The 16,184-nt window shown below is 39.7% G+C and overlaps 1 protein-coding gene across 4 annotated transcripts in view; it reads left to right on the top strand.

Annotated features, from left to right (window-relative positions):
• Positions 1 to 16,184, top strand: part of LOC140468927 (protein FAM227B-like) — a 308,644-nt gene that overhangs the window by 32,194 nt on the left and 260,266 nt on the right. For all 4 annotated transcript variants that reach the window (XM_072565043.1, XM_072565044.1, XM_072565041.1 and 1 more), the window contains one exon: positions 10,177 to 10,303. In XM_072565043.1, coding sequence (XP_072421144.1) covers positions 10,177 to 10,303 — 127 coding nt within the window. The remainder of the gene's footprint in view (positions 1 to 10,176; positions 10,304 to 16,184) is intronic.

Raw genomic sequence — 16,184 nt, 5'->3', positions numbered from 1 at the left:
CCCCGTCAGATCCCCTTTCTTGCTGTAGTCAACAAGACTAGCCACTCGGACTTGACTGGTTGTGAGGGGATATACAAGGGTGGCACAGTGGCTCAGTGATTAGCACTGCTGTCTCACAGCACCAGGGACCCAGGTTCGATTCAAGTCTTGAGTGACTGTCTGTGTGGAGTTTGTACATTCTTCCATGTCTGTGTGGGTTCCCTCTGGGTGTTCCGGTTTCCTCCCAGTCCAAAGATGTGCAGGTCATGTGAATTGGCCATGCTAAATTGCCCGTAGTGTTAGGTGCATTAGTCAGAGGGAGATAGATCTGGGTGGGTTACTCTGCGGAGGGGCAGTGTGGACTTGTTGGGTCGAAGGGCCTGTTTCCACACTCTAGAGAATCTAATCTAAATTTACCTTTCAAAAGCATTTTAAATGCTGCAGCATTGGTGTGGAATTGAAACGATGACCTAGTACTAACTCATTGTGTATAACTGATTCTGCAAAACTGTAGGAATCATGCACACTGTACCTCCATTCTGGGACTCAAATCTCACTCCAGTCAACTGGAATTCAGAGTTGTAGGATTGCTAAAATTCATAAATCTTTTGGTTGTGAAGTTTGTGCAGGAACAGACATTCGTTGCTGATTCCAGGGAGTATAGGTTTAAGCAGAATGCAACCAATAGAATAGTCAATTACTGTTGCTGACCAACCTTCAGGAGGTCAATAGTGAATAAAACACTGGACACTAGGAAAGAAGAGCTCATTGAGAAAAGCTTATAACCGCTTAAAGAAGGCAGCAAAAAGTATGCATTTTTTTCTGGTTAATGCTAACTATGAAGTTTGCAATCCATTTTCATACCAGAAATGACTGTGTTTTTGCATGAAGCTTCAGTTAGTTTATGAAAGACAGAATTGGCTCAACAGCAATATCATTGCATTTAATCAGCAACCCTGAAACTCAGTATTTATTGACTAGAAAAATAAGCCATTAAAATTAAACTTTCCATAGGCAATGAAGGCCTCCACAGACTTCAGTTCTGTTGAACAATGACCTTCAAAATCCAGATAAAATTTGGTCACTTGAAAATCAATTACATGAGAGGTTTAACTTCAGAATATGCTGTCTGAAATGCATGTCATTTAGGTAACAACTGAGAACTAGGCAATAGAATAATTGCGGTGGCACAGTGGCTCAGTGGTTAGCATTGCTGCCTCACAGCGCCAGGGTCCTGGGTTTGATTCTAAATTGCTCATAGTGTTAGGTGCATTAGTCAGAGGGAAATAGGTCTGGGTGGGTTACTCTTCGAAGGGTCAGTGTGGACCTGTTAGGCCAAAGGGCCTGTTTGCACACTGTAGGGAATCTGATCTAATAATAGAGCTCTTGATTGCATCCACCCCAGCAGAAGCATTCCAGAAAATCTCTTTGACCAACCCAAATGTAACAGTGTGGAAACACTACTACAAAGCAAATGTAAATATGAAGCAATGCTACTGAATAGACAGAGTCCACAGATATATGGAATTTATCCACATGAGCATGATAGGCAATATGGACAAATCTAGTGAGCAGTGTGGCCTCCATGATTGTTCACCTTTTAATGATGTATGAAATGCATTGGGCACCAAAAGACATTGGAAGTATCAGTGCAGAAAATAAAGGCCAAAACAAGTAGCTCATGTCATGTTAAGCTGCAGCTGGAGGGCAAATAGGTGCAGCAATCCACTCAACCAAGGATGTGCAATAGACATTGTCAAAATAGGATCTATGAAATATGTAGCCAAGCTACACATTCAGATGATGAGGATAACTAAAACATCGATGCACAACACGAGCAGACATTCAGTATGGTGACCGTGAAAGAATGTACTAGCATAGTGGGTGTAACAGATGTTTTTGACACCATCCAGTTTAAAATCCATGGATATAAGGAAAGCAAAAATTGTCTGCAAAATTGAATACAGTACAGGCACAAACATCCTTTCACTTAGCACACTGGAACGTTTTTACTCAGATAAAATGACAAGTGATAATTAAACCAATCACTGTCAAGCTCAACACATATATGGTTTTGAGATTCCATCCCTGGGATCTATGACACTCAGATGTCACTACAACAACTTATGTTGTGGAAACTGCAAGTCCAGGCTTACAGGTTGAGTGGATTGCTGCACCTATTTGCCTTCCAGCTGCAGCTTAACATGACATGAGCTACTTGTTTTGGCCTTTATTTTCTGCACTGATACTTCCAATGTCTTTTGGTGCCCAATGCATTTCATACATCATTAAAAGGTGAACAATCATGGAGGCCACACTGCTCACTAGATTTGTCTATATTGCCTATCATCTGCCCTTGATTGCCAATCACAGTGATGTCTAGATAAAGGTGAGTATCACTGTGAACACAAGTAGAAACCCCATGCTTGCATTGGAGAAGATCACCCAATTTAGTAATACAGGTCATCAATTGATAGTCCATGTAGAACAGTTGGAGATACCTTTTCTGATCTTGCGTACTTCATTATGTTGTGTAACCAATTCAGAATTACTATTCAGCAGCCTTGTGTGGAAAACTCTTCCAAATCCTCATTCACCGATGTTCCTAGAGTACAAAATGCATACAAGTTGAATTACCTAACCTGAACATCAGTGAAAATATTTAATATGGACAAAAATGGCAAGGCAGAGCAATGAAACAAATGGCAAGTGGACCAATACCACAACCTGAAACATCGAGTCTTTCTATTCAAATCACATCATGGCTTAAGATGCAACACAAATGCAAAGCCCCAACCTAACATTCAAAAACCATACAGCAGCCTCCAAACAAGATTAGCATAATCAAGTCTAGTTGGATAGATATTTTTTCAAATTAACCTTTCAGAGATGTTAATACACATCTCTGAAGCAGGTGGGACTTGAACCCAGCAAAACAATTGTACATTTTAGATATTGGTAAATGTATTCATTTCTTTCGGGGCATGTTCAGAGACAGTGGCACAAAGCTTCTGGTCAGCTTAGGAACCCCTTTTTTGATGCTGTTAAGACAAAAAAAAAGTTACTTACTCATCTTCATCGGGCTTTAATTGGAACTGGAGAATTGCACATCGGAAGTTCAGATCTCCCAGGAAATTTCTTTAGAATCAATACATCAGGACATCTGCAGGATCCTGAAGCACATCTTGGGTGGCGCTATGTCCTGTCTCTACCCATCTGGAGAATAGAAAATCTGGGGCAATATCACTTTACTTACTATAATGTTAATAGTTTTATTCTTTAAGGGTAAACTTCTGGTTTAGAAACAAAGGGTGTGTGTGGTAAGATGATGTGCATATACCTTTAAGGGAATGTATCCTAACTGCAGGCACAGAAGGAGGATGTGATGCAGTAGACCCATAGCTGTGCTCAGGTAATAGAAATAGTGGTAGAGATCTGACGTTTGTAAATAGGGTCTCCCAGTTTTCATCGTATGTATATGATCTTTATTCTAGTTAAGAGTCAACATTATTGTTTTAATTAATCTTTATTGTATGATTGATATATAAAACCAGCAATGGCAAGTAAGTCATGAAAATGGTACTGCTGCTATTCCACCCAATGTTACCTCTTTGCTTGTCCACCTGTTTTGGGGGACTTCAAATTCAACCATGACTTCAAATCTTTATGATTCTTACAACTGTGATATGCCTTTATTAGTTTTCAAAATCTAGACTAATTACATATTGGAAAGATACTTTCAACTTGTCAAAAGCTAGGTGTCATAAATACAGGATGGTTACAATAAGAAGCCACATGGTTTTCATTTTTTTGGCGATTATAAACTGAAGTGGAAATTGGACTGCTGTAACTGGAATGGCAGCAAGTTTTGCACCTTGAGAATCGATGTTTGTACATTGTTGAGCTATGCAGGATGATGTTGCTTTTTCGAAGCAGTAAGAGGGAGGGTTTGAGACTAAGCAGCCTGAAGGTTATGTCAAGTTAAGAAAATTTTTCCCAACAGCAGCTGTCTGATTGGTTGAGCTGCAGTATATCAAAAAGCTTTAAGTATCAAGAGCAAAAGCACGGAAAGGAACATCTGGAAAAACCCAATAAACCAGCAAATTGAAGAATGACCATCACACCATAGACATTGCAAAAATCGAAAGAACTGGGAGAAAAATTAACTTTCTACCTTGTAGTTTGAACTTTTGATCATTGGAATTTTGTTTACCCTGTCTTTTTTTTACGCCAATAATAGATGTTAAACTGTTTGTCTTTTGTGTATCTTAATTTGGATTGTGTGTATGTTTGGGATTTTGAAGGGTATAGTTTAAGTAGCATAAATTTAAAAATTCTTTCTTTTCACTGCTCCTGTTAAAATTGTATTACAGTAGAGTATTTTTACTGCTGTTGGAAGAAAGTTGGTGTGAATTGCTTTTTTTCAGAGTTGAAGTCAGTCAGGAAAATTCGTGGTCTCATTGAAATTTTATACAGTTTGTAACAATTGGAAATGAATATCGGTGCACAGTTCACATTTAAGTCAGGGCAGTTACTAATATATCCAATAAGGAATTCAGGAGAAACTAACTAGTGTGTGGTTAGAATGAGAGCTTATGATCACGTTGTGTGGTTGTGGCAAAACATTATTTGTGCATTTAAAATGATCCTGCATAAATACATGAAAGAGAAACAGTATATGCTGATGGTGTTAGGTGAATTAGAATGGGAAGAAGCTCATGTGAAGTATAAACACTGGCAGAGGCCAGTTGGAAGTGTTTCTGCACTATAAATTCTATGTAGCATTTCGTTAACATTAATGTTCTGTTTGTAGCCCAATGCCAGTGTTGTTTCTCACCTAATCATTAAGAAGTGTATAGCTTCATATTTTGCCAAACTACAGTTGTCTATACAGGTGTTGCAATGTTCTGTATCACTTTCTGCTAATGCATGATCTTCTGTAATTATCCCTAAGACTTTAACTACCTTTGGAAACATAGAAACACAGCTGGTGCAGGTTTCTACAGGGCTGTAAACATACAACGTTTTTATAAATATTTGGCTCAAGAACAGAGTCAAACCTCAAATCACACCTCACATCAACACTCCAGTTATAATGATGAATAACAGATGCTTATCATTGCTCAGTAACAAAGATGTTTTCCTTCAATTTATGTCCCTTCAACAGCTTCCAAATATGTAGTTTGCTGTAACTTCTGGATTTTGTTTTTCTAGTTATGGTCAATAATTTAATCTCTCGGGTTTCACTGCAGAAACACAGATTTGCTATGTGTAAGCTCAACACACTGAATCAATCTGTTATTTTAATCTCAATAAGATTGAGTGACTGTGATGATTATCCATGAAATGTACTTACCAGAATGGAGTAAAAAATAATTGAATCTGCAATTTTTCCAGTTTGCATTTGTGACATTTAATCATAAGTTGGATGGATCAGGGAAAGGAAATGGACTGTGAGCCAGAGTGAACGTTAATACAGTAAAGAAAGCACTGAGTGAAAAACATTCTGCTTCCTTGTCATTTGGATACCAATTTATTCTTTCAACAATTCTCAAACACTCCAATAGTATACTTGCAGCCAAACAGAAAATGACTGCACTGATTAAGACCAGGCAAACAATTCTCAATGCATTCCACCACATGTCATCTGATATCATGCTAAATCTAACATCTTTTTGGAGGTTGTGAAAAGGTTACCTGTTACTTGTTATATCTTTCCATTTAAAATTGATAGATCATAATTTATCCGCAGCTCTCCCCAAATAATTTTTGAATCATTTAGATCAAGTAATATGCCTACGTTTTTGTAAACTCACTTTTGAAGTCTCATTTATCTCTTTGCTATGCTGAAAGTTTTCTTCTTCTTTTCTCATGATCATGCTCCAATTTACCTCCATAAAAACATTGTTGTTGAAAATGCATTATAACATTTTGCATTTATTAACCTCCCTCACAGAAGTTAAAAATCACACAACAGCAGGTTATAGCCCAACAGGTTTATTTGGAAGCATTAGCTTTTGAGGCGTTGCCTCTTCATCAGGTGGTCCTTCGTAGAAAATATGCTTATTTCCTTTTGGCATCTGGCTAGTTGAGATAAGACATGGCACTCACTGTTATGCAGACTTATGGGGATAGAACTCCTCTTAGCCTGTGACCTGTGATAAATCATCAACGTTTCTCACAAAGAAATTTGAATGCTATTCAGATTTTGAGAGTTTATTTAGGCAGAATGCCATTTTGTAATATATAGATTAAAAATTGTGAATCTAAAGCCAAGAAATACTGTCAATGATTTCCATTAGTAATTACAATATTTAATATAGGTGTTTGGTGAGATTTAATTTAAAGTGTTGACATTTTAGTCTAGATTCAGCAAAAAAATTTACTGACTGTTGTTATGACTGAATGAGGAGGGTTCACAGCTCTAGTCTTTTCTAACATAGAGTCATAGAGATGTACAGCATGAAAACAGACCTTTCAGTCCAACTAGACCATGCCGACCAGATGTCCTATTTGCCAGCACTTGGCCCATATCCCTGTCAACCCTTCCTATGTTATAATTGTACTAACCTCCACCACTTCCTCTGGCAGCTCATTCTATATGTGCACCATCCTCTGCGTGAAAAGGTCCTTTTAAATCTTTCTTCTCTCACCTTAAACCTATGCCCTCTAGTTCTGGACTCCCTCACCCCAGGGAAAAGACCTTGTCTATATACCCTATCCATGCCCCTCATGGTTTCATAAACCTCTATAAGATCACCCCTCAACCTCTGGTGCTTCAGGAAAAACAGCCCCAGCCTCTTCAGCGTCTTCCTATAGCTCAAACCCTCCATACCTGGCAACATCCTTGTGAAACCTTTCTGAACTCTTTCAAGTTTCACAACATTCTTCCTATAGCAGGGAGACCAGAATTGAATGCAGTATTCCAAAAGTGGCCAAACCAATGTCCTGTACAGCCGCAACCTGACCTCCCAACTCCTATACTCAATGTTCTGACCAATAAAGGAAAGCATACCAAACACCTTCTTCACTATCCTATCTACCTGCGACTCCACTATCAAGGAACTATGAACCTGCACTTCAAGGTCTCTTTGTTCATCCACTCCCTAGGATCTTACCATTCAGTTTATAAATCCTGCCCTGATTTGCCTTTCTGAAATGCAGCACCTCACATTTATCTAAATTAAACTCCACCTGCCATTCCTCAGCACATTGGCCCATCTGATCAAGATCCAGTTGTACTCTGAGGTTACTTTCTTTGCTATCCACTACACCTCTACTTTTGGTGTGATCCTCAAACTTACTAATTATACCTCCTGTATTCACATCCAAATCATTAATATAAATGACGAAAGCAGTGGACCCAGCATCAATTCTTGTGGCATACCACAGGCCACAGCCCTCCAGACTGAAAAAGGACCCTCCACCATCACCCTCTGTCTTCTACCTTCGAGCCAGTTCTATATCCAAATAGCTAGTTCTCCCTGTATTCCATGTGATTTAACCTTGCTAACCAGTCTACCATGAGGAACCTTGTCTGTAGATCATGTCTACTGCTTTTCCATCATCAATCCTCTTCATTATTTCTTCAAAAAACTCAATCAAATTGGTGAGAAATAATCTCCTATGCACAAAGTCATGTTGACTATCCCTAATCGGTTTTTCCCTTTCCAAATGCATGTCAATCCTATCCCTCAGGATTCCCTCAAACAATTTGCCCACCACCGATGTCAGGCTCACTGGTCCATAGTTCCCAAGCTTTTCCTCACCACCTTTCTTAAATATTGGCACCATGTTAGCCAACCTCCAGTCTACTGGCACCTCACCTGTGACTATCGATGATACAAATATCTCAGCTAGGGGCCCAGCGATCACTTCCCTAACTTCCCACAGAATTCTAGGGTACACCTGATCAGTTCCTGGGGATTCATCCACCTTAATGTGTTTTTAGATATCCAGCACTTTCTCCTCTGTAAAAATGGACGTTTTTCAAGATGTCACCATCTATTTCCCTACATTCTACATCTTCCATGTCCTTCTCCACAATAAACACTGATGTAAAATACTCGTTTAGTATCTCCCCCTCTCCTGCGGCTCCACATATAGGCTGCCCCTTGAGGGGCCCTATTCTCTCTTTAGTTACCCTTTTCTCCTTGATGTAAAATCCCTTTGGATTCTCCTTAACCCTATTTGCCAAAGTGGTCTCATGTCCACTTTTTACCCACCTGATTTCGCTCTTAAATGTTCTCCTACTGCCTTTATACTCTTCTCAGGATTCATTCAATCTTTGCTGTCTATACATGACACATGCTTCCTTCTTTTACTTAACCGAAACCTCAATTTCTCTAGTCATCCAGCATTCCCTATACCCACCAGCCTTGCCTTTCACCCTAACAGCAAGATACTGTTTCTGGACTCTCGTTATCTCATTTTTGAAGGCTTCCCATTTCCAGCCATCATTTTACCTGCGAACATCTGCCCCCATACAACTTTTTAAAGCTCTTTCCTAATGCCGTCAAAATTGGCTTTCATGCAATTTAGTACTTTAACTTTTAGATCCAGTCTTTCCTTTTCCATCACTATTTTAAAATTAAGAGAATTATGGTCGCTGACCCCAAAGTGCTCCCCCACTGACACCTCAGTCTTATTTCCCGAGAGGAGGTCGAGGTTTGCACTTGGTCTAGTAGGTACATCCATATACTGAATCAGAAGATTTACTTCTACACACTTAACAAATTGCTCTCCATCTAAACCCTTAACACTATGGCAGTCCAGTCTATGTTTGAAAAGTTAAAATCCCGTATCATACCTAAAATCTCCCACCAGAGTGGCTCAGTGGTTAGCACTGCTGCCTCACAGCACCAGGGTCCTAGGTTCTACTCAACTGCTAAATTGCTGTCTTAGGAATGGCAAAGCTTGCAGATATGATTAATTTCTCAGTCAACTGTGCTGTATTCAAGTTGCTTTTTTCATCAATGCTGGTTTGCTAGGATTGAGATTGAGTGAAAGAGTGAGAGAGAATCCTCCAGTTCTTGATCATAAATTTAGTCTTTCCTTCTCTGTCCTCTGCTGTCCAAATGCACTTGTTGATAAAGATCCATTTGTATATTCATAAGTCTGCTCATTCTTTTCTCAAGCTGAATAGTCTCCAGACAATCTTACATCTCAATGTGTAATTGCCAGAAAGATATGAATCAATCAAAATATATACATTTTAGTTATAGACAATTAGTTACACTAAGCAGCTAGACATAATGGTATTGAAGTCACAGTGGAAAACTGTGGCCCTGAAAAAGCACAGCAAGTCAGCATAAACCCTGATGAAGGCCTTATGCCCAAAACGTCAACTCCTCAGATGCTGCCTGACCGGCTGTGCTTTTCCAGTGCCAGTTTTTGACTCTGATCTCCAGCAACTGCAGTCCTCACTTTCTCTTAATGATATTGAAAACCAGAATGACTTAAATATCTCTAGAATTTCTGCTTTATATTATTTCATCTTATACATTTCCACCACTAAATATCCCCAAGTATTAATTTTATGTTCACTTGCTACCAATCACAGCATCATGAAGGTTGCATCAAATTATCTTGTCTTCTTGAATTCCTGTGAACATTTGGTTATGGTCAAACTCTTTCTCATGTAGCCTTTTGTTGCTGTTGTTGTTCCCTAATGTCTGGGAAATAATTCTTGTACAATCCACTCTCTGTGGCTTAATGGGCAACAATGAACTTTTTGGGAACATTTAAAACATACCACAATACTTAAATAAGCTTAAAATGTATAAATTAACATATTATTTAGAAATACGGGAAAAGAAATCTGTACTAAATACAATGTCACCCTTTCAAACTATTGTGAACACTAGCAACAACAAACATAACCAAAAATTCAATGCTTAAGTCAAAACATTTTCCCCTTAAGTATTTTGCATATAGAGCTTCCATTCAAAATTAACTTTGTCAGGATTAAAAACATTTAATATCAATACTTTGGATGCTTTTTGTCCCTTAAAATCAAATGCTTGCAAAATTGTAGCGCATGCAATGCAGCTGAACAAAGAATTGTCAGTAGGTATTGTGCAAAAATGTCTTCTAGTTCCTCTCCAAAGTTCTACATCTCCATTCAACCCATGTGTGATCAAGGCAGATGACCTGAAAATCCATATTATGCTAATACTATATCTGATTTCTGTTTAGGTATATCCTGGTTACTTAGCTCAAGCTGTCTTTGCAATTTTCTACAAGTCTTACCCAGAATCTCTCAACCGTTTTGGGGATGAATTTAAAAATGAGCTAACTGAACTCTTCTCACTCTGGATCACAGGTATGAATTCCTTCATTGTTCATAGTAATCTAGAGTCTGTACTTTGAATTTTTTCTAAATCTATGTATAGTAGTGGAAATCCTGCATACTACTTTGCAATAAGTTGCAGCATCTGCTGTTAATAAGGTCAGGGACACTTGAGCCTGGAACTGCACAATTGTTTTGATGCTACATTGGAGTTACTCATTAATAGGTATCATAACCAAATTAGGGAGATCCTGCTAATGCTTTGAAAGGAGTTCTTGAAGTTAAGAAAATGAATATTTTTCTGTAGACTCATTCCAATTTGTAAAATTAAGATTAATTTCAAATTGTAAAAGGATGGTAATTGTCAGGTAATTATTACTACAAAACAAAAACAAAAACTACACATGCACTAAATCTGAAATAAAACCAGACAATGCTGGAAATGCTCAGGTCCAGCAGCACCTTTGGAGAAAGAAAGAAACCTAATATTTCAGGTCATTCTTTCAGCAAAGCTAATCAAAAGCATGTGTTCCTTTTTTGCATTTATCTGCAATTGCTTTGCATTTATGATATAAAGTATAACAAATTAAAGTGTATTTTGTTCTGGTTGCTAACATGAATAAAGAAACAAAATTACCTGTCAAATTTTCCCTTTTCATTTTTGCACTGACCTATTTGCTTTTTTCAGTAGCTAGAAGAAAATGTATGTGAGGTATCTTAATTATTTAGTTGTCTTTAATCAACAGCATCCAAGTGTAATTTGGATGGAGAGCCAGGAGGAAGTTTGCTGTTGTACAAATGAACCAGCTAAGCAATTTCTCCAAAGTGAAACAGATTGCCACTGCTGAACAAACCCCTGAAAACTATACTAAGATGTGGTCCATCTAATAAATTCTTGCTGAATTCCAAACTCTAGTGATGGAGAAATGCAGAATGGTGATGGATGCTTATTAACTAAATAAGCATGCCAGACAGAACCTTTTACATCTGGTCCCTGCAGGATTCAGAATAGTCTTCTTAACTACATTAACCAGATCAAAGGGACATGCCTATCATGCAGAAATCCAGAAAAGGACCTGAATATCTTAACCCAAAATACGTTTCAGAGGAATTGACTCATCGCGTGCAAATTCACCTCATGTTGCCTGGGAGAATTCTTCAAACTCTATCCTCTATATATTCCCTGCACTTGTCTATAGGTAAAATTGTATCATAGTTGCAATACCTGCAGTTAATCAATTATTTCTGTTGGATAACAATGTAATAGTAGGGAGGAAGGTTGGTGGGTTGGGCAGGAAAGATGCTAAATGCTCTGTCTTTAGGATTGGGATTGGCTTGATTTCTGTAACTGATATTAATGATTTGGATTCTGATATCTATTACAGAGTGCTCAAATAGAATCATAGAATCCCTGCAGTGTGGAAGCAGACCTTTCGGCCCAACAAGTCCACACCGACCCTCTAAAGAATATCCACCCAAACCCATTCCTCTCCCCTATTACTCTACATTTACCTCTGACTAATGCGCCTAACCTACACATCCCTGAACACTGTGGACAATTTAGAATGGCCAATTCACTTAACCTGCACATCTTACAACAAAATGACCTGAATAAATTATGTTAAATTAAAATGTGAGTATAGGGCAATACAGTTACCATTATAAATGGCAAAATTAGAACTGTGTCACAGTTTTATTTCACACAATTTGGTATCTGGAATTGGCCTCCAGATAGAGTAGAAAAGCAAAAAGTCCAAATTAAGTTAAGAAATAATTGAGTCTTGCAATGGTAACACTTTCAGATCAATCTGGATGGATGTAGATTGTCTTTAAAGATATTATTGCAATACCATCTATCTGGATTTAATATGGTGATAATTTATTGGATAAGTAATAAGCCCAATTTAGTTAATTAATAGAAACTAGTTTGCATTAGATATAGTCTGCCTAATGGCTCAGTGATTAATTGCAGTACCTCAATTGACATGGAATCGTCTGGATTGTGACCTTAAATTCTAGGTCTGCACTATTTACATGAAGTCATCAAAGATGCTGAGGTCGCTACATTTGGTCTCAGCACTCAAAGGATAAAGAGGGAAAAAATTCAATCAAGTTCTGTTCTTCTGACACTTTGGATTTCTAGTGACCACAATGTTATGCTTAACTAGGATGTCCTTAAAGTCAGTTAGCCTGTTGACATACCTAAAAATAAATGGCAAATTTTCAGAGATACCAAGGGCTGCAAGCATCTGTGTAATTATTCAGCAGAAGTCCAACATCCTCAAGAACAGAACAGAAAAGAAAAATTGGAATAGAATAATTTTAGTCAGCAGTTTCGTGAGGCTTTCAAATGTTCTGAAGCTGCATGTGGACCTCATATATTTTCCATTATTGCTAACAAATTTCTGACCCGAATTTAACTATGTACCAAAGGTTCTGAACTAAGTATACTTGGAACCATGGGTACAAATTTAATACCACACTACCTTGAAGACATCATGAGCTTAAATCTAGAAACATTAACATTAATAATATGCATACAAGAACCTAGGGATTTTCATAAGTATTCTACCTGTCAAAAAAATGTGTAAATGTGAATAAAAGATTTAATAAGAATTATCACTGCTTATTAACATTTAAATTATTTTAAACATAAATGCCAGCAGAATTTTAATGTCGCTGCCATTTTAATAAATACTGTTTTAAATTCTGTGATTTAAGTTACAATCTGAAGTATCATCATAGATCCAAAGACATAATCAGGCTGTGTTAACTGGCATGGATAGCAGGTCATTCATAGGCATTGTTTATCATAGAAAATTGATTTTTCTCGTGTGGGGTACTTTTGTAAAAATAGTAACCATTCCCAAAAGGCTTATATAAACCTAATATCCAACTCGATGTGAAATGTTGAACATAATGGGTCAGTATTTTCAGTTGTGAGAATTTGCTAGGTAATCATACCACTAAAAAAGAGCGTATGTGTAATCAATATTATTGAAGTTCAGCATGACTCCAGATCTTAACAAGTGAATAAAACATGCAAATGTTTGTACTCTTACTTCCCATTGTTTGTATTTCTGAATACTCAGTTTAACACTTCCATATTTCCAGTTCTCTACAAGTGGTTCTGAAGAAGTCATATCAGACTTGAAATGTGAACATTGTTAATTTCTCCACAGTTGCTGTCAGACCTGCTGATTTTCACCATCACTTAATGTTTTTATTTCAGAGTTACACCATCTGCAGTATTTTGCTTTTTTTGAACTGCTGTAACTAGAATACCATGCTGTTTTGTAACTTGAAAATCAAGTGTTGCATATTGCGCTGTGTGATACAACATTTTTTTGAAGTTCTAAGAGGGAGACTTCAAGACTAAGTGGCCCTAAGAATATTTTGAGTTGAAGAAATTCTTCTGGTTGGTAAGGAGAGGTGACTGCTAAGAGCAGCAGAGTGGAAAGGAACCTCCAGAGCCTGCAGGGAGAAAGCATCAATCTCTCCCTCTCTCTTTCTCTCTTCCTCTTTCTGGAAAAAAAATAGAAAAAACAGGAAAGTTTAAAAGAAAGAATCCAAGAAAAGACCTGAGTTAACTTGATCAACCATGATCCTAAGTCAACAGTCTATCATCACTGCGAAAATCAAAAGGATTGTGAGAAAAATAACTTTCCACCTTATGGTCTGGACTTTTGATCTGTGGAATTTTGTTTACTATGCCTGTATTCTTTTTCTCATCGTAATATATGTATTGAACTGTTTGTCTTTTGTCTGTCTTAATCATGATGAGTGGGTGTGTATTTTGGGATCTGAAGGGATAAATGTAGTTTAAGTTGCTTATATTTGAAATCTTTCCATTTCACTGCTCTTGTTAAAGTTAAGTGTTAGAATGCACTTCTTTTACTGTTATTGAAGAAAGCTGGTATGAATTGATTTTGTCGTGTTGCACTCAGACACCAGAATTGGTTCTTCTGAAGGTTTCATTCGGAATTTTATACATTTTATAATGGTTTGTGGAATATCGAGGCATGATTAGTAGTACGTTCTTCCGAATGAAGTTGTGTCTATTGTATTATATAACCGGATTAACGAGTTCAACACACAGCATGACATCGAACAATTCTTCCGCTGCCTTCGCCTCCGTGCCTACTACTTCAACCAAGATTCTCGCCCTCCCCCTGACGACCCCTTCTCCCGCCTCCAACACACCCCATCCACCTGGACACCCCGTGCTGGCCTCTTACCCACCCTCGATCTCTTCATAGCCAACTCCCGCCACGACATTACCGCTTCAAATTCTCCACCCCTCTCACCCACTCCAACCTCTCACCCTTGGAACGTGCAGCCCTCCACTCCCTCCGTTCCAACCCCAACCTCACTATCAAACCGGCAAACAAGGGAGGCGAGGTAGTAGTTTGGCGCACCGACCTTTACACCGCTGAGGCTAAACGCCAGCTCGTGGACACCTCCTCCTACTGCCCCATTGATCATGACCCCACCTCCCACCACCAAACCATCATCTCCCAGACCGTCTATAACCTCATCAGCTCAGGGGATCTCCCATCCACCGCCTCCAACCTCATAGTCCCACAACCCCGCACCGCCCGTTTCTACCTCCTGCCCAAAATCCACAAACCTGACTGCCCCGGCCGACCCATTGTCTCAGCCTGCTCCTGCCCCACCGAATTCATCTCTGCATACATCGACACGGTCCTGTCCCCCTTAGTCCAAGAACTCCCCACCTACATTCGGGATACCACCCATGCCCTCCACCTCCTCCATGATTTTCGCTTCCCCGGTCCCCAACGCCTTATCTTCACCATGGACATCCTGTTCCTGTACACCTCCATCCCCCATCACGAAGGACTCAAAGCCCTCCACTTCTTCCTTTCCCGCCGTACCAACCAATACCCTTCCACTGACACCCTCCTTCGACTGACTGAACTGGTCCTCACTCTGAACAACTTCTCTTTCCAATCCTCCCACTTCCTCCAAACCAAAGGAGTAGCCATGGGCACCCGCATGGGCCCCACCTATGCCTGCCTCTTCATAGGATATGTGGAACAGTCCATCTTCCGCAGCTACACTGGTACCACCCCCCACCTTTTCCTCTGCTACATTGATGACTGTATCGGCGCTGCCTCGTGCTCCCACGAGGAAGTTGAACAGTTCATCCACTTTACCAACACCTTCCACCCCAACCTCGAATTCATCTTGACCGTCTCAGACTCCTCCCTCCCCTTCCTAGACCTTTCCATTTCTATCTCTGGCGACCAAATCAACACGGACATTTACTATAAACCGACTGACTCCCACAGCTACCTAGACTACACCTCCTCCCACCCTGCCCCCTGTAAAAACGCCATCCCATATTCCCAATTCCTTCGTCTCCGCCGCATCTGCTCCCAGGAGGACGAGTTCCAAAACCGTGCAACCCAGATGGCCTCCTTCTTCAAAGACCGCAATTTCCCCCCAGACATGGTCGACGATGCCCTCCACCGCATCTCCTCCAATTCCCGCTCCTCCGCCCTTGAGCCCCGCCCCTCCAACCGCCACCAGGACAGAACCCCACTGGTCCTCACCTACCACCCCACCAACCTCCATATACAGCATATCATCTGCCGTCATTTCTGCCACCTCCTAACGGACCCCACCACCAGGGATATATTTCCTTCCCCTCCCCTATCAGCATTCCGAAAAGACCACTCCCTCCGTGACTCACTCGTCAGGTCCACACCCCCCACCAACCCAACCTCCTCTCCCGCCACCTTCCCCTGCAACCGTAAGAAATGCAAACCTTGTGCCCGCACCTCCCCCCTTACTTCCCTCCAAGGCCCCAAGGGATCCTTCCATATCCGCCACAAATTCACCTGCACCTCCACACACATCATCTATTGCATCTGCTGCACCCGATGTGGCC

This window comes from Chiloscyllium punctatum, chromosome 48, assembly GCF_047496795.1.
Source record: "Chiloscyllium punctatum isolate Juve2018m chromosome 48, sChiPun1.3, whole genome shotgun sequence".
Classification (NCBI taxonomy): Eukaryota; Metazoa; Chordata; class Chondrichthyes; order Orectolobiformes; family Hemiscylliidae; genus Chiloscyllium; species Chiloscyllium punctatum.
Note: the sequence above shows the minus strand (reverse complement) of the source record. Positions and strands in the feature narration are given on the sequence as shown.